Source organism: Tyto alba, unplaced genomic scaffold, assembly GCF_018691265.1.
Source record: "Tyto alba isolate M040663 unplaced genomic scaffold, T.alba_DEE_v4.0 Super-Scaffold_40, whole genome shotgun sequence".
Lineage (NCBI taxonomy): Eukaryota > Metazoa > Chordata > Aves > Strigiformes > Tytonidae > Tyto > Tyto alba.
This window is the reverse complement of record NW_024881316.1, coordinates 24,288,461-24,311,541: the sequence shown is the minus strand read 5'-3', so window position 1 is coordinate 24,311,541 and position 23,081 is coordinate 24,288,461. Positions and strand designations below refer to the sequence as shown.

Below are 23,081 nucleotides of genomic sequence, written 5' to 3'. Positions count from 1 at the left end.
GATGAGGAACTATCACCTCACTGGCAGGCTATGTAATTCCTTTGTGTGTGCAGCCCAGAATATTGTCCATCTTTTCAGCTGTCACATCACATATTCAAGGACAGTTCTTATCTGCTGGGCATTATTACCAGCTGTAGAAACTTTTTCATTATTTGCTTTATAATAAACATTGCATTAAAAGTGTCTTTGTGTCATTCTTTCTATTACTTTTTCAACATAAACCTGGTCTTATGTTGGACTCCTTTTTTCAGATAAGATTAGTTATGTAAAAAATGAAGTAATGTGTGAGTTTCGAGCTTAATAGCGGGTCAGAGATGGACAGCCTAGGAAGTAGGTATCATCTCCCTGTTCACAGAAGAGATTGCTTTGTTTTAGATCCTTTGTTCTCACTGGTGGTTTCAAAAAACCCTAATTAAATATCCTCGGCAATTTAGTTAAAGTACTTCTCACCTCTTAATCAAGATCATCAATAAAGTTATTGAAAGACTCATGGAAAGCCTTCCTAAAACAAATAAAATAAGCTTAGTCTTAGGCGCCTCATTTTTAGACTCTTAAGTTAAAGCAGAAGAGTCCTTAATCAGGAATCACTCATAATGAAAGTAGTTTCAATTACAGCATTTTTCCTTCCAACAGTATGCATTGATTCAGTGTTTCCACAGGGACTCTAGCTCTCCAGAATCTGTTCGGTAGCCTGTCTACTCAGCCTTCCTTTCAACATGATTGTGTTTCTGGGCACCCCGACCACCCATACCTTGGTTCGCAGTCGGTGATAGCATCATCAAAAAAGGACAAGGGGGAGAATGCTATACGGAGAACCAATTCATTGCCAGGTGCAAAAATTTTTTTTGGTGGGGGTAGGAGGTAGAGAATAAATAATGCGTAACTCAAATATAACACTTTTTTAAATCAGGTTTTCTGCCTCATGCATTTGGAAATGTTGATGACCAGTGCTTATAATCACAGCATCACTTCCAAATGATTGCTGGATGGCTATATTATGATATTTTAATCAAACAATTGTGATACTGAATTACCAAAGCAAAAGAAAATCATTGAAGTTTAGTGTGGAACAAGATAATTCTTTGTTTACATCCATCTGGGTTTTATTATTCACCAAAAATGAGATAAGAGGTAGTGTCATTCATTTATATAAGGAAATATCAGGTATTGCTGGTTGTGGAAATTATGTTTCTGTTTTGGCCAAGAAGTCACACTGGAAGATGACCTACTGAACAAGAGATTGAAAAGGCTTCTGGAGTGTTAGGGAAATGATTTACGGTTGACATGTGAAAAACAAATTGACAGCTGAACCAGCGGCCCACCAGCGGAAGGACTACAGCACAAACTTTAGCATGCTCAAGGCAGCGTAAATCTTCCAGGAGGCAAGCAGCTGCATTTTCTACCAGCTGGAGCCTTTTTATTGTTTTCACATTCAGCACAAGCTACAATGAGCTATGCTAATTGAATAGATGGCATTAAAGCCTCTAATTAAAATGCCCCAGGACACTAAACCAACGGGGATTGAATTTGTACACAAAAAAAAAATACCAATCTCACCATACCGTCATGTTTGAGATGTTTTTTTTCTTCAGGAATATAATGAGGTATATGAAGCTTTCTTAATGGATCTCTAATAGCATCTGTCTTAAATTTTTAACTTTTATTTGAATTTGGGACCTGCCTGTGAGACTTTTTGGGGGGCGGAAGATCACGAGTGTTTGGAAGATGGGTTCTGAACTATGCTTCATTATCGCAGAACTGTCCTCGCTGGGGGAAAGCCTCCACAAGTTTTTCCAAACACTTTCAGCCTGGCAACTCAAGCTAGTTTCTGAGCCTCCACTGACACTGTGTGGCAGAGGTAGGAATAGCAAGCATTTTGCTTAAAACGATTTTGGCAGAAGAAAATGGGACGGAGTTATGAGAATCGTATTACTTAATAACCATTATAAAAATAGCTGTTCTATGTGAAAACTTGTCTGCATGTTTTCATTTGAAGAAAAGTTATTAACTGCAACTTTGAGAGTTTCTAGAAAATAAAAACTAAAATACAGAAAATAATAAAAAACCCTAGACAGGTAATTAGGTTCCAGTAGAGTTTTAGCAGTCAGGAAAGTCATGCACAGTAAGGGCACGTTTCATAGTTTCCTTTCTCTCACATTTCTCTCCCACTTTTTTTTTTTTTTTTTTTTTTTTTAATTCCGATCCCCTCATTTTCAATGCCTGTGTTAATACCAATTTTGACACTTTCTTCCTCACTCCTATCTATAGTTGTGAATATCAAAGGCTGCATAAAAGATTTGCATATAATGATAAATTGAGATTTTACTCAGAGCTATTTTTACTATTTCACAGATTTTCAGCAGAGGTGTGAAGAGCTCAGTTTGGGCCACTGCATTGTGCCCTAACTGAATAAGCATCACATTAATTATGTGGTGTCTCCCAAAATTTTTAGGAAGGCTGGTTCTGGCCTCATCTTCTGTTCTATGATTTTGGAGTACTTTTTAGTAAAATACACTCCTGGTTGAGAATCTTTACTACCTTTCTCATCCTTGCATCTCTTCTCCAAGCTGAGGGGAAAGCACAGTGCTCTGATATTTCACTCTGCATAGGCAGATGGCATTTCCCACTCCACAGCACTTCGTTTCTCTTAGCACATTTCTTTACAGTTTATATGGGAGCTGAGTGCCTCCACTTCTATAGAGGACCACCTGAGATGAAAATGCATGTTTAAAGGAGTGAGAGTGGAGAGTATACAAAATTCTTTTGTTCTGATACTTAATTGGTTATAATATATTCAGTGTCATAGTCAAACTAGTTTGCACACCTATAAAATAATGGGTTTTTAACACAGGTTAGAACATCTTTCTTGATGATCTGCTAGATCCCTGGTATATCAATTAAGCTACTGGCTAAGTCTACTCAATAACCTTATATTGAAGTAGTCTGAGAAAGACGTTGAGTCTGGAAGGAATATATTGAACTAACTTTCTAATTTATACCATTCTGTCCTATTCAAATAACTTGTATCAAATCCTCACAGCTCAGTTCAGCGTTGCACTGAAAGAAAACATTGCCAATGCTTGTGCAGGTTGAGAACAATACTGCAACCAGCAGAGGGCAACGAGTGGGGGGGAGAAGCCGACTTGTTTTTATAATACTTTCTCTTTAGAGGCTTTTTTACACAAACTTTTTTTTTTTTTTTTTTTTTTTTTTTTTTTTTTTTTAATATACATTCATGGAATAAGTTTCTGGGATACTTAAGTATTGTGGTAGTATGCAAACACGCTAATGAAGAAGATTTTTTTCCCTGTGCCATATGGTCTGCTGCAAAGAACAGATGAAGTCAGAAGGGGAAACACGCAAACATAAACAGTGAAATCTAAAGTAAAAAATTATCTTGTATTTCTATGCTTATAAATGATTATTTTTTCCACCTTTCAGGTGTCTCTTGCCCCCATAGATTAAAATTCAAAGGAATTCAGAGCTTCTTTCTGTACACTGGCTTTCCTGCATACTGCTACTCCCAGAGTAGAAGGGGGCATAGTCTTTAGGTACCAGAGTTCATCTAAATTCCATCCGTGTTAAGCCAGTGTGACCTGGAAAACTTAGTACAGAGCTGGGAATTAGGAGTCCAAGTTTCCCATTCTGTGTCTGATTTACTGTATGGCCTTTAGCAACTTCTGCACTTCACTTGCCTTGCGTCGAAGATGAAAATGATAATATTTTCTTAGCTCTCTGGGGTATCATGAGGTTTCATTTGCTTATACTGATAGAAAGCTTTGAACACAACATGAAAAATGCTATGCATTGATTTCTGATGCAGTTTGCTGCCAGTTAGATTGACCTCACATTTGTTAACTTCATGGATTTGTTTTACCAGTTATAATGTTTATGTTCAGGTGCTTTCCCCAAACAGGGCAGCATAGGAATTAGAATAGGGCTTTCCAAAGACCATACACCTTGCACCTTTAAGCACTGACATCCTCAGCTGAAGACAATGCTCTGCTTTTAATTGGGTAGAATGTAGGAGGGTTGAAACCATAGCATGGGAACAAAGTGGCCAAACTCTGAACTTTTAGAACAACATTTTATTTAACCTTTGCCTGTTGACATTGATTTCGGTAACTGCATCCAGACCACAAAGACATGATCCAGTCTGAAGAGTGTCCAGAGAATGTCAACAAGGATGATTGCAGAGGTTCTAAAAATGACTGGGAGTAAAAGAGTTTTGAAGTTGTACAGTCTGAAAAGAAAACTGAGGAAAACTGTAACAACAATCTTTACACATGTGAAGCATTGCTATGGGGAAAAACTATTCTTCATTCCTGCCTATGTGCAGGGGAAAAAAAAAAAAAAAAAGAAAAAAAAGAAAAAAAGTTATATAAGTAGCAGCAGAAGAAACGTAGATTAGACATTAGGAGGTTTGTTTTTTTGTTTTTTTTTTTTTTTTTTTTTTTTAATAGGGAAGATAGTTAAACACTGCAACATATTTAAGAGAGGCATGGTATCTTCAAATATAACAGATTTTAAAATGTAAACTGGCCAACAATGGCTTAGTGGTAGTCTTGCTATGGTTGTGTTGGTCTAAAGACTTAAATAAGACAAGATTTGTGGAATAAAGTAATATATTTTATTACATCAACTAATGCAGCTGGAAGATGGACACAAGCTTTCAGGCACATCATCCTTCTTAGAATATACTTAGAAGTATCTGATCTCAGGAGCTTATGTGCCTTACAGTCTGTGTATTTTTTTGCAGCTGTTTTAGCTAGTTTAGTAAGAGAGTGGCTTAACTGTAGCTGATTCCATTTCAGATTTGGACAATCTCTTGAGGACCCTTCTAACTCTAGCATTCTGTGATCTGTTTAATATATCTAAATTAAGCATAGTGCTGTATCCTGACAGATTAAGGAGACCTTGAATCTTTATCCAGATTTGCATGATGGATGAATTATTATTTACAGGGAAAGAACCTTTGATGTACAATGTGTTGTATTGTTTTTGTGGTGTTTCTGGAAAATTTTGTGCATCAGGAAAACAAGCTGCTTTATATATCAGATTATTTCCCATGCTGTGGTATGTGGAAAACTATTCTTTGTGTACTAAGATTGTCTCTACATGTACCCTTGTTTTCACTCTAAAGGAAAACACATGGTTCTTACACTGAACTACATATTCAAATATTCCGTGTTAAACAAAGGACACAAACACTTCCTTGATTCTGCAAAGCCAAGTGTTTTCCCGTTGAATCATCCCCTAAGTCATTTCCACCTCACTAACTTGTCTTTCCAAATTCAGTTTGCATTGCAGTGTGGAAGAACCATCACATGCGGACAGTTACCAACTATTTCATAGTGAATCTTTCTCTGGCTGACATTCTGGTCACAATTACTTGTCTTCCAGCAACTCTAGTAGTGGACATCACAGAAACATGGTTCTTTGGGCAGCCCCTCTGCAAAGTGATTCCCTACTTACAGGTATAATTTTACTGTGTTTGTGTACACATTACCCATGTTGGAAAAAAGAGAAGGAACAATAGCATCTTCCTAATAGTGATAATCTGATGGAAGTCTGTTTCTGCTAGCAAAGTAGATATCTCAGGGTACATGCGGAGGATGAAAGGACTGTTCCACTTGTGAATGTGTTTATGCTTAATAAATACTGTTCTTGGTCCATTTGATTGTTAAACATGGACAATACAATTTCTGGAAGTTTTGTCTGAGGCGCTTCACTTTTGTGATCTTTTTTAATAATTCAGAAGGGATATAAAGAAATAAAAATGTCTGTAAATAGAATTGCAGTCATTTATACTCTATGTGTGTGTACCTAAACAGCTACACAAGTGTCCAGGACAGACAATCCAAACTTCTGAAGGGAGTCTGGGCTTTCATGTATGTTTAGTGACGCTTTGCATTTTTGAGAAATAGCAAAGTATCCACATTCACTGGGTGCTGATCAGATTGTCTGCCTTAAGCAATAATTGCCACCACACATTTACCAGTGGACTGAATTAGTTATGAGATCTTTTGCATCAAAATGATTGAGAAATACCTTTTCGAAGAATAGCTGGTTAGTTAAACTGACTGGGCATACTAGAATGACAAGTGCTTGGCCTTTCAGTCATTATAAATCAAAAGAATTAAGCAGAGCTCTGAATGTATGCAGGTGATCAGCTCCATGCTTCCAGCACATTTTATATTTTGACCTGTATGACTGAAGAGCCACATTGTGTCATCTACTTAGTAGAATCAAAATCACAAAACTTGTTTCAAAGCCTCCATTCTAGTGGAAGAAAATCTGAAGAGAAAGTAAAATGATCACCTAGTGTATAAAGTAAAAGAATAAAACCAAAGTGATAGGTTATTTCCTATACCAGATAGAAGGTAAAATGAATTAATCTGTCTTAAGATGATTGGTTGGGTTTTTTAATGAGAGCCTGAATTTCCACTATTCCTGTAAAAATTGAAAAGGCAAAATGATGATACTGGTATTCAAATATAACATAGAATACAAGCAAGCAAACAAAATTGTTCTACAAAGAAAAGAGAATTTAATTAGTTGTGTATTGTTTTTAAAGTAATATTTCAGATACGGTTTTACAAATTCAGAATCTGACCCTGCTAAGCTTACTCAGTTTGGGTAGCGCCCTAACATGTGAATTGTTCTGTTGATTCTAGTGGGACTACAGCAGATGAGGGTATCTGTTGTAGTTCTGTAAGAAGTGATTTTAAAAGGAGTCTTTTCCTGATAATAACTTCTATTTAATAATTGCAGATAAAGAGCTAACGCTGCTGAAAATAGAAATAGTTTTTAAAACTTGGGGAAAAAATTTTCAATAAATAATTTTTAAGGCTCTGAAAAAATTACATTTGCATTTACATAATATTTCCTTTTCTTTAGACAGTTTCAGTCTCTGTGTCTGTACTAACACTTAGCTGCATTGCTTTGGATCGATGGTATGCAATTTGTCACCCTTTGATGTTTAAAAGCACAGCCAAGCGAGCAAGGAACAGCATTATAATTATTTGGATTGTATCCTGCATCATAATGATTCCTCAGGCTATTGTTATGGAGTGCAGCAGTGTGTTCCCAGGATTAGCCAATAAAACTACCTTGTTCACAGTGTGTGATGAGCACTGGGGAGGTGAGTGTGTCATTGACCATAAAGACTGAATTTGTACTGCTGTGATTTTTATGTAATAAAAATATCAGGACATATTAATATGCAGTCAAGTTGGATAAACACATCACAAAGTGTTCTTAATTGTATAAGCTTTCCTAGAATTACTGCTTTTCAAATACTGTGAAATCCTATTTTCTTTTGTATTGCTAAGACTTAAAGTACATTTGAAACCAAGTTTAAATGAATGAGGCTGGCTTGTGTCTTGACCGTGTTAATGTTTCCCAGAGGGTAGAAATGTTCCCACCCTTAAATGCTTATGCTTATATAATTATGCTTATAATTCTGTGATCAATGAACATTTCAGGTTTACACAGACTTCAGTATTTAGCCTTAAGAAATACCTACATGAGAACAGAATTTCTGTTTACCTGATATATTGTTTTTGCTAATTGCTGATTTTTGACTAGTCTTTATAGATATCTCCTGGGACATCAATGCAAATTTCCTGTCGTTACAGAATTTATAGAGATGTCACCGATACAGGGTAGAAAGTTAGCCTACAATTAGAAATTTGTCACGGACAAGATATTTTAAATAATTTTGTAAATGTAGTCAGTTACAAACGATTCTATCTGAGAAGTGTAATTCTGCCTTTCCAGATTAACTTTGAATCCAACTTCTGTATTTGAATTCAGCTGTAAGAAGCCGTAAGGGTTGCCAGGGAGTAACTACTTCTATTTTGTCTCCGTTCACAGCGAGCAGCATTAGCTACCCACCCGAATGGTTACGACCCAACCCTGGTGGGCCTTGGCATAACTCCAACGCTAATAGAGTGTATGATTTACATGCTGTGACTCTGACACTGGATATAATGACCATCAGTAATAGCATTATTCACACATGGGAAAATAAAGCCAAGTTTGCCAAAACATATAACTAAAAGGTGCCTGTTTAATAGCTGCAAGTCACACTGAAACACAATCAGATTCTCTCCCAGAGCTGTCTCTGTAGAAGAAGATTCCAGTCCTGTAAACAATTAAGATGAACTACAACTGGATCACCTGTACTTAATTATTGTGATAAATTAGCTTAAGCAGCATGAGCAGCTGAGGGCTCTTCCATGTGCTGTTTTGGGAGTTCCTCCCCTGCTAACGGCCTCCACAGGGCCACCATGGGATTAATGAGAAGACATTGGCTAGCACATTCCTCCTGTTCTTTATCTCCTTCATCCCAGCTAGTCCTCTGGGACAAGGCAAGGGGGCAGAGATGGCCATTAGCTAGCTGGCCCTCACTGCAGACAAAGATGTGCTGTAAGTTTGTAGGTTAGAGGAATCCTCTGTTAAGCTATGAGTATTGTACTTGCTGTTTCATTGGAGAGGGCACATCTGCTCTTTACGTCTAGTGTTCTTTCTTCATCTGTGAGCAATTTTGTATCTCAGCCTGCTGCTGGATGCTGCAGTATTTATGTGACTATTTTCTTTCACAGCATTCACTTCAAGTACAATTTGTGTCCACTCATTTTGGCTGCAGAACTAATTATCCATGCCTTCATCACTTCAAGGTTAGATCTGCAGTGAAGATTCTTTTAATCAACCTAGGAAATGAAAATGATGTAGCTAATTAATTAGGGAGTCGGGATAGCATTTCATCAGGGCAAGCAGTCTCAAAAATTCCAGATCTGCACTGGCCACTTTTTGATTCCCAACAGGAAATTGTTGCTTTTGAACTACAGAGTCCGTAGTAGCCTTGGAACTATTTTAAAGAATGCCTCTTGCTCAGTGCTGCACTGACGTAGTTGCAGCCCACATATATGCCTGAGCTGAAGCACCCATTATGCAAAATAAAAAAAGCTACCATGTATGTTTGCAAGACTCTACTCCTATGGAGTATATTTGTCCAAAATGGAATCTATTCATCTTCACGTTATGCTGTGACCCCTCACTTGGATGTTTGGAGAGGTAGAAAGGGGTATAACAAAGGCAAGTACTTGTGCATAGAATTAAGAATTAAGTTCTTTTGTGTGTGTGGCTTCAAAAATTAAGTGCAAACACTCCAAAATTATTTTGATTTTTGTCAATTTATATTAAGCATGAAATGAAAATAATTTTACATTAAAGTTTTCTGAAATGGGAAGCTTTTCATTCCATTGAAAGATAACAACCCTATTTTTATCCTGCTGCCTTTTTAATGAATTATTCTTCTAATGATAATGCACCATCATTGCTAGTTATTCTGCTAGTGCATTTCAGCTATCCATAAAAAATAATCCTCTCCACTTTCTAATAATAGCTTATCATGGTAACTTGAGAGAAGAACCTTTCTGTGCGTTAAGTTACAAGCAGGTTACTCAAATCATGGAATTACTTAGTAAATGTAGAGTTAACCATATATTATCAAGGAGGATAAAATATAATATATATTTACACCTTAACATCCCTTTCAGACTATGGAGAATAGTGGCATTAGCTACAGATAATTTCCATTCAGTTGAAAATGTCTAAGAACACTGAGTTGGGCCAAAGCATAGAAGATGCAGTTTTTCTACTGAAAACTGGGGTTTGAAATCACAAAATCCCCCAAACAGAAGAACAACAGAACAGGGATAACAGGGCAGCAGTTTGAAAAGATTGGTGAGCCTTGAGGCCAGAAGAAAGAATAAAGAGCTAATATTTTCAAATAAAATAATTGCATTTTTTGTTGGATTTTGTTTTCCTTTTTTCACTATGGGAATATAGAGGGTCAAAGAAAGCAAACTAGGAGAAAGTTGAAGGAGAAAGAAATTAATGTTCCTACCAATAAGCTTATTTGCAAAGAGAAAGTGGGGATGTAGATAGTGCATGCACTCAACAGACCCTGAGCGATCAAGTTCTATAAGAAAGTCAATTTAGAGGAAAGGGATTATATTTGGGTGTTTACTGCTTGTTTAGAACTGCATAGAATTTATGCTCCCTAAAATTAGGGTATGTCTGATGAAATCTTTGCAGACCATCATGTACACTGTATGTCCCAAGAATGTTAAACTGAATTGTCAAGGTTAGGACTGCAAAAAGGGGGTTCTTAATGATACTTTCCAAACTGTTTTGGAATTGGAAGTCTAAATTCTTGGAACTCAGGGCCACTGAAACATGAGGTGCTATGGAGGACTAACGGGAAGCCGCATCCAGGAAAATGTTGGAGATGCCAAAGCAGGAGATAGCACTGTACCCTACCCAGACTTAGGTCCAGCTGCTGAAATCCATACAAGTCTGATGAGTGTCTGTAAGGAAGGTCTGATCAGCACTGTGACACTTGGGCTCCTTAATGGTGAACAAGTAGTGGCCACCCTGACTAATAAGATTTCAAGCATGCTGTTGGAGAGCTGCCAGTGTCTGCAAATGGAGCAATAGTCCAGCCTAAAACAGGGCTCAATTTCTTTTTAATTGCTTCTGGCATTCCTGAATATAAAATTCATTGCCAGTTCTAGGCTGAGGGTTTTTTCATTTTGAGTACTGTCTAATAACAATATTTTATTTGGGAATGCAGAAGGATCCAACATGTGACCTATGCAGGCTCACTTAAGGAGCCAGTGCTGGCCACAGTTCTATAATACTCTGTAATTGCTATGTGCTGAATTTTATGATAAAGTGCCAAAATAAAAGAGACGTATATTAAAATGAGTTCACCATGTGTTCAAGTCAGCTAAATACATTCTCTTAGAGCTGCTTGTGAAGTGAGTGTTAGCCAAAGTGCATTAGGCAACCCCTTTGCAAATGATAAAAAGAATATGGAGATAATCCTTTCCCAAAACTACATGGTTGAATGAAAACAAAGGGAAGACTTTGTGTTCCATTTCCTCTTAGACGACTCATAAAGTAGTACAAAAACATATTGTCTTAATTCTGGAAAAGAAATAACTGGAAATTGCATTATTACGTGAAGGTTTATACATCCTGTTTCTCAAAATGTTCAGAATTTAAGGAAAAACTTGTGGGACATTTTAATGCAGAAAGAAGTCAGAATATTGCTAATACTAAAAATATGCTTAGTGTTATTGTGAATTGAATAACTTAAGCATAATATATCAGGTTTGAAATTGTAATTTAAGTATTAGCTAACTGTAAATACTCTGGCATAGGAGCATAGCTTGGAAAGAACAGTGTTGTGTGGTCGAATTTTCTCTACTATGGGCACTCACTTTTTAACATCCCAATTTATTAAGCTTTATTCTAAAAGTATACCCTTTTGGCTGTCTTGCTTCTTCATATTGGTAAGTCCAAAACCTCATAGGTATCTTCCTGAGAATAGGGAACCTGGGAACTCTCTACTAATGCTTAACAAACTTGATAGTCTTGTTGTTCATCCCTACTCATACGGAAGCTATCAAGAGTACCAATTTCATTATGCACCTATGGCTTAAGGGAATATTGCATTTGCTAGACATATCAAAACCTTTTGAGTCTGGAATGTTTTCAGTTTGTATACATATGTATGTGTATACATGTATGTATATATGTATTTACACAAATATAGTAAAATTCTGGCAAAAATCCAAAAGCTGTAGTTTCAGTCTTCTAGCTCCTTGCTTCATTGAACAACAGTCTGGGACTGGAACACGGTGCTGAGAAGGAAACTTTAGAAAAGTCTAAAATTTATTTAATAACCCCCTGCAGCAGACAGAGGAGGGCTTGTTTTAGCATACTGAACCTCTATCAGGTTGGAGTAATCATACTGTATGACTGGTACTGAGTAGAAACACCAATTTCACCCTAGTTCAATCCCCATTTTTGCTTTTTATCCCCTTCTCTCTCATCTGTAAAATAGTGGCCAGCGATGTGAGAATCATTAATTTTTTCTTAAAGAGATGGTTACTTCAGCTAAGAACAATCTCCCCCTGTCTTGAAGCCCATTAAGTGTCCATGGAAGGCAAAGACACTTTTCCCCTCTTCTGTTTGGCAGTAAGAGGTTCAGCAGTCCCAGTCAGGCAGCTGATATATCACCAGGACCATAGACTGATTGATGTCCTTATTCAAGGAGCCTGGAACTCACTCACTTGATAAATGAACAGTATCCCAGACCAGCCCCTTCCTCCTTCTTGCTGCTGTGATTGTCAAACAGTTTTAAAGCTTTTCTTTGGCTCGAGAAGCTAAATAGAGTCATGCTTCTTAGGGAAAAGTTCTACAAAGAGTTTTGCCCTGAGTGGAGGAGGGACAGGTCTTCCTTTGATGTTTAGCAGCTGGCACTTTCCAGGTGGCTAAACTTCAAAGGCAAGTGTTAGGATCTTCCTCTAACCTGGTCCGTCAGTTCTTTGTAGATAGCTAGGCTCATTTCACTTTACTTGGAATGCTAAGTTGGAAGCCATAAACTCCAGATGGCCTTTTAAATATGTACTGTCCTTCTACCTGAAAGGGGCCTGGCTGCCTGCAGGGCACTGATGAGGCAGGTGGCACCTCCTTCTGAGCAGAAAGAATGTACTTTCAGCTCTGACCTCCTGTGATCCCAGTAAGTCACTTTACTCCAGTTTCTCCTTAATCTCCCCACCTGTGAAGCATGCATGTCGGTATTTCCCTATCTGACAGGACTGCTATGAGGCTGCATTTTCTGGAAGGCAAAAACAAGTTTGAGATCATCAGTCAATATACAAACCCAGGTTATCACTAATTATAGAAAACCTGAAAACCTACCCTAAATGGTCTGCTTTCCCAGGGGACATTGACAAGAGCTAGTAGCTGCAACTGCTAGTTAAGAGTTGGTAAACTGGTTTGCTACGGGATCTTAGAGCAAGGAAGGAGTAAAACGCTGCTCATCTAAATTTTTTGAAACCTGATCCATCAAAGTTGTCAAATGACAATGGCAATGTCTCTATTACCTTTGCTAGCAATAAACATGGGGTGGATTTTGTTATAGCATTTCTATTTCCCTGATACCAAAGTTTTTCTGACTGGTGAACCAGCTGGCACTTTCTGGCCCAACACTGAGTGTGATATTACTGGAGTCTGGGTTTGAGGGTGAGTCTGGAGTTAACGTGTGATAGTGTACTCCTTCCTGCTGTGAGAGTTATGGGCCAAGTCACTGTATCTCCTTATCTAATCAAACTCTTAGGGGTTCTCCTGGCATGCAAAGGTACCTCTTGTTCAACAGGGTCCACAATCTCAGTCACATCAAGAGGCAGAAAATAAGTTTGACTCACCAATGTTTTGATCTCGTGGAACTTTTTTTTTTTTTAATTATTTTTATTTTTTATTAAAACTACAATCAATACAGAGTTTCAGTTGCATATCTTATCATCCTGAAACATTCAGAAATTCTGGAAATTAACATAAGCATTCCTCCTTTACTCTAGCCAAAATGAAATGTTTACGATTACCATGCAATCCAACTGCTCATGGAGTACACAGGTTCTCTTCTGCTATGTATTGTCAGTCTCCACAATGTTCATTCCTTTTCTCAGGCCATCCATAAGTGTTAAATTGTAATTAATATAAACATTTGGCAATATCAAACTCTCCTCCCATCACCATCCTGTGTGCTCTAGTCTACATTCTCTGTTTATAGGTGAGGGGCTGTGCAATGTACTCAGGGATACATAGTAGCCTTTACAGAATTAACACTAAAGACCATTACACAACCTGCTAAATACGTCAAAGATGAGGTAGGTTGGATAATTAGTTAGCTATTGTTAGATAATGAAATTTTCTATCTTTCACTGATTTAATAAAAAGCAAAACTTAAGACTTCATACCTAAATTAATAATGTGATATGAAAGCAATAATGTGATATGAGATGCTTGAGATAAAAGCAGGTTTATAATAGAAACAGAATTTATATAGAAGTGATGAAAAAATCAATCCTGACTGAAATATTATTGGATACATCTCCCATTATAATCTATTATGTTTGAAAAACACATGGATGTCTATATGAATAATTTGTCTTAAAGTGATTTTGAAATGTATGTATATTTAAATGCATTTTTCCTATTTGAATTCTCTTTCCAGCTGAGGCTTACCCTAAAATGTACCACACATGCTTTTTTCTGGTGACATACATGGCACCACTGTGTCTTATGGTGTTGGCCTATTTGCAAATATTTCGAAAGCTGTGGTGTCGCCAGGTAAGTCACTTAACACTAGCTCTATTTGCTTGCTGTTGTGACTATATGCAGATTCCCATGTACAACCTTCTCTATATGCTCCACAGTGTCACTTAAGACTTTGATTTTTACATCCAGCACTGTTACCAGGTTCAGTGGCACTGCTGGCTTACAGCCACCTTGGATAGGCACTAAGAGGCATTAAAACTTAAGGCAGTCAGGCTGAGTGTAAACCCCTTCTTGCTCATGTCTTTGAAGAGCTTAGAGAGAGAGAAAAAGGCAACAGAAGTACTAAATATAGGCAGAAGAAAGATCTCTCCCATTGTACCTGAAATGCTTACCAAATTACCTTCAGTGACCTTAAGTATACCGCTAAAATCTCCTGTATTATACCTCTAAAATCTCCTGTAGCAGTCAAAAGTTAGCATCGACCTTCCCATCTTGTTAGTAGTCTGTACAATTATTTATTTTTATTTTTCATTCTAGAAAGTCTCAGGTTCGTAGCAGGTCCAATCTGAACAAAAGTTAGACTAGAAAGTCCACCTATCAGAACTATGAGACTGGAATTGCCTGATGTGAAGTGGGCTGTTATCTGTGACATTTGATGTGAATTACTGATGTATAATTGGCATGATTTCTAATGTGAACATCTGTTTTTTCAAGCTTCAAATTAAAAATACAGGAAAGAAAAGAGGAATACTAAACAAAAAAACCCAAACAAGTAAGCACACAAAGAACATTTGAATTGAAGTGGCAAAAACTATGTCAGTTTTTTCAGGAATATTTTTTGCCCCTCCAACATTTTGAAATGGTGCCAGCTTGAGAATCATTTTCTGGGTGTGAATTGTAATCTGTCATGCAACAATGCAATGAATCTGTGGTTCTCTCTGCTGTCTTCTGCTTTGTCCAAGATTTATCTATAGCTGTAGTCCTCTGCCACTCCCTGCCCTGTCATTCTGTAATGGACAATAAACTCATCCTATTGAAGACATGATGCAAAATATTCCCTCTCCTGTCCTCTCAAATGGCTCTAACAATGGCTGACATTTCCATCAAGATATGGGCATGAATTATTTCTCTGTCACTGTTACATCCGATATCATCCAAATTTGAGGCTTTCCTGGCCAGGACATAATATCTGCTACATCAAGAGCACTTTTCATTTAGTTCAAATTGATCCATCTGAGAAGTCACAAGTAGACTTTAGATTTCTAAATATACATGTTAAAAGTAAAAATCATACTGACAAAACCTATCTCTTGCAAATAACTAAAACATAGATAAAAACAATTCCGCTATAAGACATTTTGTTATCATCCGTACATCATAATAGCAGTTATTCTCACTTCCAATCAGATTAGGTTAAACCAGAGTTGCGGTTTATCTTGCTGTTTAAATAATTATTTTTGCTTTTAATTTCTTATAAGATTAAATAACAAGATAGTCTGAAGGTAAAATTTAACCTTTACAATTTGAGGGGATTCTTCACCAGAACAAAGGCTTTGCTTGGTTAGTTTTGAAATTAAGTTCAGTCTAATATATCTCTAAGATGCTCTGCACTGCTGAATAGTTACCTGTCCTGTAGCACCCAATGACCTTATCACCATAGTCCTTAACCTTCTTTTCTGTACTTTCCTTACGATCTACCTATTCTCTCAAACTGTCCATTAATTAAGTTAATGCAAAGAAATTGTTCTGTATGTAGCTTGAAAATTCTGGTTCAGATTCAGAACAGAAGTTGGATGACTGGAAACCAACCTATTTTGTTGGTTTTTTTCCCAATTGTATTAGCAGGCCAATTTCTTTTTCACAATGTTTCTTGCTATACCTCTTGCATGCTGACAAGGATAGGATGATCCTTTTTTCAGTGGCAAAAGACAAATACTGTTACAGGCTTAGTGCTATCAATAATGCGAAATTACAGATGTCTCTTTTCCTAGCACAGATGATAGCACTATATGTAAGAGGCTGCACTAAGTGAAATTAAAACCCCTGCCCATCTATTATCCACTGTGACTTGGCTGCAGACATCAGGCATTTTTCTAAGTGCAACAGGTGTGCCAGAATCAGTCATGTAGAACAAATGAATACAGTGCTCTAAATGTATTATTTGATAATAGTTTCAATTAAGAAATCATGCTGTTTACCAGAACTTCAGTTAAATATAGTGATCCTAATGCAAGGTACAATAAGCCTTCCAGATGTACCTGATAGAAAAAAAAAAAAAAAACAACATAGCAAACAGATGCTTTCTATGCCTTACACTTTTTCTAAAAGTTCTTTTTAAAAATGGAGTGTGTCGTGCATGCAAATTTTGATATGTCTAAAGGTAAGATAGATTTACAAGCTATTCTTACCATACTTGTGCAATAGCTTTTAAAATTGTGTCTTTCAAGCAGATCTTTGAATATAAGCTATACAGTCTTTGAATTCATGAATCATATTTGTAAAGACAAGAACAGTCATGCCACAAATACCAGGGATTTTGAGTAGTTTATTGTAATTATTAGCAAGGAATTAGTGACTTAGAAGGAAGGCTATGTTCTCTTGCAGATTTTAAGTAGATTAAAAGTAACTTCTGAACAAATAAATAAAATTGAATGGATTTATGATGAAAGTGTTGATACATAATTTGTATTATCAAGTTCCATACTGCATGCTTCGATTTACTGATATCCAAATACATTCACACTAAAGCCTACTCATATTCGTAACTAGGAACCCTGTCCGTTTTCATTTTGGCAGCTGAAATACACACTTCTAATCTTTGGAAGTTGTTATTACATTTGGAGAGATTTCCTCTGGTTATAAACCCCTTGAAAATAATTTGAGGGGATAGAGGAAAGGTGAATAAGAAAATAACTGCAACTTTTAGTACCTGCTTGGACACAGGCTTTTAGTGAATCACTGGAATTGCACAAATTCTCCACAATTATCTCTAGAACTGATTCATTACTGAAAAGCAAATGTATGCATTATGCTGGCATGTGTATACTTGTACATACGTAATCGTAGAATCACAGAATAATGTATGTTGGAAAAGATCCTTAAGATCATTGAGTCCAACCATAAACCTGGCACTGCCAAGGCCACCACTGAACCATGTCCCTAAGTGCCACATCTACACGTCTTTTAAATACATGAGGGTGGTGACTCAACGACTTCCCCGGGCAGGCTGTTCCAATGCTTTATGACCCTTTCAGTGAAGAAATTTTTCCTAATACCCAGTGTAAACCTCCCCTGGCACAACTTGAGGCCATTTCCTCTCATCCTATCACTTGTAATACATGTATGTGTGTTTACACAAATGCATATTTGTAAATGTTTCTGTATACACACACACACACTTCTGAAGTGTTATTCTCCTTAGATGGTACTGGTTCAGATCTGCATCTGTGGGTATATAGCACTTCTTTTTTTTTTTTTCTTTTCTTGATAAAATTCTTGCTGTATTATTGCCTATTGGTGTAAGAGTAGCAAATCCCAGGTGTATACCAGGTAAAGACTGAGGAAAATAGGGCTCTTCAGAAAGGTTCTCAATACAAACTTCTGAAGATTTAGCAATTTAATACATGGTACAGTGAGATTGTACATTGTATACGGTCCTACCTTTGATCACCTCTTTCTATTAAAGACTGCTTAAATACTAGAAAAGACCCTTCTATCTGCACACACAGGTACAAACTATGTAAATAGTCATGTCTAACATTTCTTTAGAAATACCCATTTACAATTTTTGAGCCAAGATAATGTTTCTCTTCATCTAAATTGCATCTAGCTACCATGAAAGCTGGTTACTGATTTCTTCAAATGAACCTTTAGCATAATCAGGCAGAATTTCTCTGCTTCCATCTCCTGTTCTTGCTACAATACAGTAAATCAGTATGGCTGAAAAGGAAGGAAAACCTTCCGCTTCAAATTTAGAAGAACAGAATATCAAAGTACCCTGATAAGCCAGAATCAGAACCTTAGGCATCATATTATCTCAGTCTTTGCATGGCAAAGACACACTGGAGTGGTACACCCCCCAGCTAAGTAGTGTAAATCCCTTGCAGTAGGACAGACATGTCCAGGTATGAAACTGACACTGCTGATTTCAGCTGAATGAGTGGGAACCCACAGTAAAGTAAGTGCAAGGTGGTTTTTTGCTTATAGTACACATTAGTAAAAATTACATGTTATAGTGTGTCCCCCATTCTGCTTCACTGATTTCCTGTTCATTACAACACAACTTTCACAAAATGTTCCTATAGTTGTAAAGCAGGTTTGATGGTGCACATAAATGCTAAATTGAGGGCTTGTCTGTGCAAGGTAGCTATTCACACACACAAAACCAAAATGAAACAACATAATAGCAATTCTGAATTTGCATGCATTTATTTTAGAACAAGTGTTCTCTTTTTAGCTTACTTTTTTTCTGAAATAAATATCTAAAAATTAATTATTTTCTGGACAGTTTTTGTGGATAAACCCTGATAGACAATTATTTATTTTTTAGATACATTTAAAAATTAATTATATTATACTTATGACACTAGTCACTCCACAGAAAATTGCACTACACATGAATAAAATTAAATTTCCACCCAAAAAGATTTTCACAATGTGTAACACTGAAAACATTATAAATGTCATTGTAATAGAGTTCTCTGGGGAAGTCCTTGCCATCTGTAGTCTTTCACATTTGGCTGCAGGCAGGAAATAATTTTGAAGAACTGAAGCAAAATTGCTTTATTTCGCTTGGTTTATGTGAGGGCACAGGAAAAAAAAAAAAAAGGAGTTATTGTTTTGTTTTTGTTTTTGTTTTTGTTTTTGTTTTAATAGCATGGTGCTACATCTACCCATTGGCAAGGTGTCTGGCTAACCTAATTCTTCCTGTCTTGGTACTCTTCCATGATTCCCCTCTATTAATCACTGTATATACATTGGGTTTTGAAGAGCTTTTCAGGGACATCAACACTTCAGCTGTGATTTCTTTAGCTGCTTCACTGTAATCTAGATTGTGTATTTGGAAGTTTTATGGCACCTAAAACTATGTAGGCTTTATATCCTTCTCTTGCAATGCTGAAAAGCTGTTTAGTGTCTTAAATTAGCAACATATTAATGGGGAAAACTACTCTGCCATACAACAAAACATTTAATGTAGAACTCCATAGCAACATAAACAGAAATAGCGTTGGTAAATGTGATAATCTGAAGGCACAAGCAAGGCAAAGTATGTGGGAAGTAAAGAAAATTTTAATACATCAGTTGATATATTTGGATAAAACACAGATTTTTTTGCAGTCCTTCAAATTGTCTGAAATTGTGTTTATTTCTCGCAGCTACATCAATTCATTTAATAAAAACCTCCTACTTCTCCCTGCAAGCTTACATTGTGTATGCCAACATGTCTGTTTTTCTTGTTACAGGTACCGACAGTGCTAGTTTTACAAAGTGCCCCTTATTTTGTCTTTGTTAGATCCCAGGAACTTCTTCCGTTGTTCAGAAAAAATGGAAGCCTCTGCCATCCTCAGCACAGCCCCGAGGGCTGGGACAATCAACAAAATCAAAGATTAGCGCTGTGGCAGCTGAAATAAAACAGATTCGTGCAAGAAGGAAAACAGCACGTATGCTAATGGTTGTCCTTCTGGTTTTTGCACTTTGCTATCTACCAATTAGCATCCTCAATGTCTTGAAAAGGTAAAAATTATCCCAAAAGGTAAACACTTGGTAAAGTTTTCTGTCTAAAAACATTCTGTAACTCTGTTGCAACATTCCTGTTATACTGGCAGTTACTTTTGAAGGATAAGCTTACTTATTTCACAATAAAGAAATGGAAAAGAAAATCATACAGTTGCAAGAAAAACATGTATCTAACCTATCCGTAGTACCTAAAGTCCAGATTATGGAACCCTTATTAGCAAGCTTTTCCTCATGAAAATGATCTAGCCTAGCTCCTCATTAAAACCTGTCATTTTCATGGGATTACAGCTTGTTTGCTGTAAATGTGCCCATGGAAGTGCATTTCCCTAAAGCAGCTGCTGAAGCTTAGCAGCAGAGTGTAGTGCTGTAGCTTGGGCCCGGTGACTGTGAGAAACACTGGGGTCAAACCCAAGCCCCATCATGTACAGTTCTGAGACCTTAGGCTAACCCTTCAGTTTGCCTGTGAAGCTATGTTTTACCTTTTTTTACTCTTTTCTCCTCTGTTCATTTGAGACATAATTATGTAAGCTCTTGGGTTTTGTACAGTGCCTGACAGGCTAAGGCTTTGGTACAGTTTTATCTCATGACCCCTCTGGAATACTGATAAATGATGACATATAGTAGAAGATTTTAATATCCTAAAAAATAACTAGCCTGTTATTGGTGCTCGAGGAACATTTTAGTTTTTAAGGAATAGTTTTAAGTTGGATATGAAGGCTTAAATACATCCCACTCAATTCTGGCACTTTCCTGAGGCCTAATTTAAGTACTTTTCATCTTCAAGTCCCTTGGTAGATGATGTGGAGAGAAAAAAGTATTTCCAGAAGGCAGTTCAGGCCACCTACAATCTGAACCACAGAGGAAGCACACAGGCTGCCTCAATTACAATAGCAGAGTAGGCCCACAGTTAGGTTTTCACTTAAATGGCAAAAGTTAGGTGTAAGGAATCTGGGAAAAGCAGATTTCTGTGGATGACAGGAGCTGCTACTGTGGCCTCAGTTTTGGGGTCAGTTCAGTGCCTTTTCAATTCCAGTGCCCCTGTTTATTGGAGAGTAGGTCTAGAGCCAGGAACCTCAATGACATGAACAGGACAAAAGCAACTTTTCCCATCTTTTATTGGCTTATCTGACACTGGCTGACTTGGTCTACTTAGCAGAAAAATACTGCATCTGCACCATTGAGAAGTAGAATACTGATGGTCTCTGTTGTACTAAAACATCAAGACAGGAGGCTGAGGGATGGGGAGAAGACTTCATTCTCTCAAGAAAGTGATCACTGTTGAATCAACTTTTCTGTGATACTGCAAATAGGCCATCAGACATAAAATTAGGCTAGAGGTTGCCAAATCTTTTTATATGATTTCTCATTTTGCCATCTTTCAGGTTTGCTTTTCTTTTTCTGTAGGGTTTTTGGGATGTTTAATCATGCCGATGACAGAGAAACTGTATACGCCTGGTTCATGTTCTCACACTGGCTTGTATATGCAAACAGTGCAGCCAATCCTATTATTTATAACTTCCTTAGTGGTAAGTTACAGTTACCTAGAATTCAAGTTTAATGTATAGTTTGAATGTAATGAGCCATAACAAGTAAGATTAATGACTGTGTAACATCAGCCCAGCTCCTCCGGTGGGAGCTAGATCCTCTTCTTGGAACAAGTATCCCATTACCTTCAGGCTATCTACCTACAACTAAACTAAACAGTGCCACGGCCTCAGTTCAAGTGCTTGAATTTGACTGTCCATGACATTAATTTGGTAGAGAAGTCCCTGGCGTGACTTTGATCTGAAATAATTATCATTCTCCTAAACACTCCCCAGATACTGTCTGTGAGGTAGCACAGGCCAGGGGCTGGTCCCAGTTGGCATTTTATATGCAGGTATTGGGTTTTGGAAGCTTTGAGTCTTTAATAGTACTTGCATGACCAGACTGTGCCAACTAGGGTCACAAGGTCAAAGAACCATCCAGGATTCTGTTTACTTACTAGTACAGATTTATCTTAGTTTGTGTTTTTCTTATTTGGCTATGGGCAGCAGAATCAGGACTTCAACTGGTGATATTACAGACAAATACAAGAGGCAAAAGTCTTTTGATCCTCACTATACATTTGCCCACTGTAGTTTTTTTGTGGTATGTTGTGTAAGGATGATCTGAACAATTTACTCAGAGCCTCACAAGCAGACTAATGAGCTGTCGAACATTTTGAATCTTCTTTTAAAATGTATTCAAGATGAAATACAAATTAGCCATACCTTCTCATTTCATATGTCAAGTAATGATTCAGCCATTTAAGCCTACGATTACTCAATTACTTGTTTTTGTTAGATATGTTATTAATCAACAGACTATCCATGACATGATTTCATAAATCATTCTAGTTTATCCATTCTGTCTAGCCAAGAATAATTTAGGCTTCATACCACACCTCGCATATCTTCTTACAAGGCTATATTTTTTCTGTCTTTCTCCAAGGTGTTGAAATTGTGATTTCCTACTTCTGCATTAGAAGAACATCTGGGTGTTTTGAGTTAATTTTGCTTTAGATAGCTTCTTTTTTTCTAACCTATGAAGTGTGATGAAACACGGTTTATAGTACAGTTTTTTCATGAGTCTTTTCTGTGGTTGACAGGAAAATTTAGAGAAGAATTTAAAGCAGCATTTTCTTGTTGCATCTTTGGCATTCGCAGTCACCATGATGAACGGCTCACCAGAGGTCGTGCCAGTACAGAGAGTCGGAAATCCTTGACCACCCAGATCAGCAATTTTGATAACATTTCAAAACTTTCAGAGCACGTTGTACTGACCAACATAAACACAATTCCAGCAAATGGTACTGCACCTATTACCCACTGGTAGTATACTTGTCCCTATGTCTTTTGATGCTGTGGAAGTAAAATTTAATTGCGCATACAACAATATTTGAGTCTGAGCACAGTGCAAGGAGAGAAGGATGTTTACAGTGAAGAACTTATCACAAATATTTTAACCAACATTTGATGTACAGATCGAACTACCACCTGAATGTCCTTGACTATTCAAAATTATCTACTTAACATACATTCTGGTGTGAATTGGGCTGATCAAATAAGAAACTCACATTAGTTAATTTTCTCACATTTTCTGTTCTTCTTCCTGTTGGGTGGGTATTGTACGTAGTCAGTAACAGCTGGAAAGCCACTCTTGATTCTTCTCCAATACAGATT

The 23,081-nt window shown here is 37.1% G+C and overlaps 1 protein-coding gene across 1 annotated transcript in view; it reads left to right on the top strand.

Moving 5' to 3' along the window:
* The window catches only part of HCRTR2 (hypocretin receptor 2), a 34,402-nt gene that overhangs the window by 8,722 nt on the left and 2,599 nt on the right, over positions 1-23,081 (top strand). Inside the window, exons 2-7 of the mRNA XM_033009960.2 lie at positions 5,299-5,477; positions 6,901-7,144; positions 14,099-14,214; positions 19,655-19,875; positions 21,283-21,404; positions 22,508-22,708. Of these exons, the coding sequence (XP_032865851.1) occupies positions 5,299-5,477; positions 6,901-7,144; positions 14,099-14,214; positions 19,655-19,875; positions 21,283-21,404; positions 22,508-22,708 (1,083 nt within the window). The remainder of the gene's footprint in view (positions 1-5,298; positions 5,478-6,900; positions 7,145-14,098; positions 14,215-19,654; positions 19,876-21,282; positions 21,405-22,507; positions 22,709-23,081) is intronic.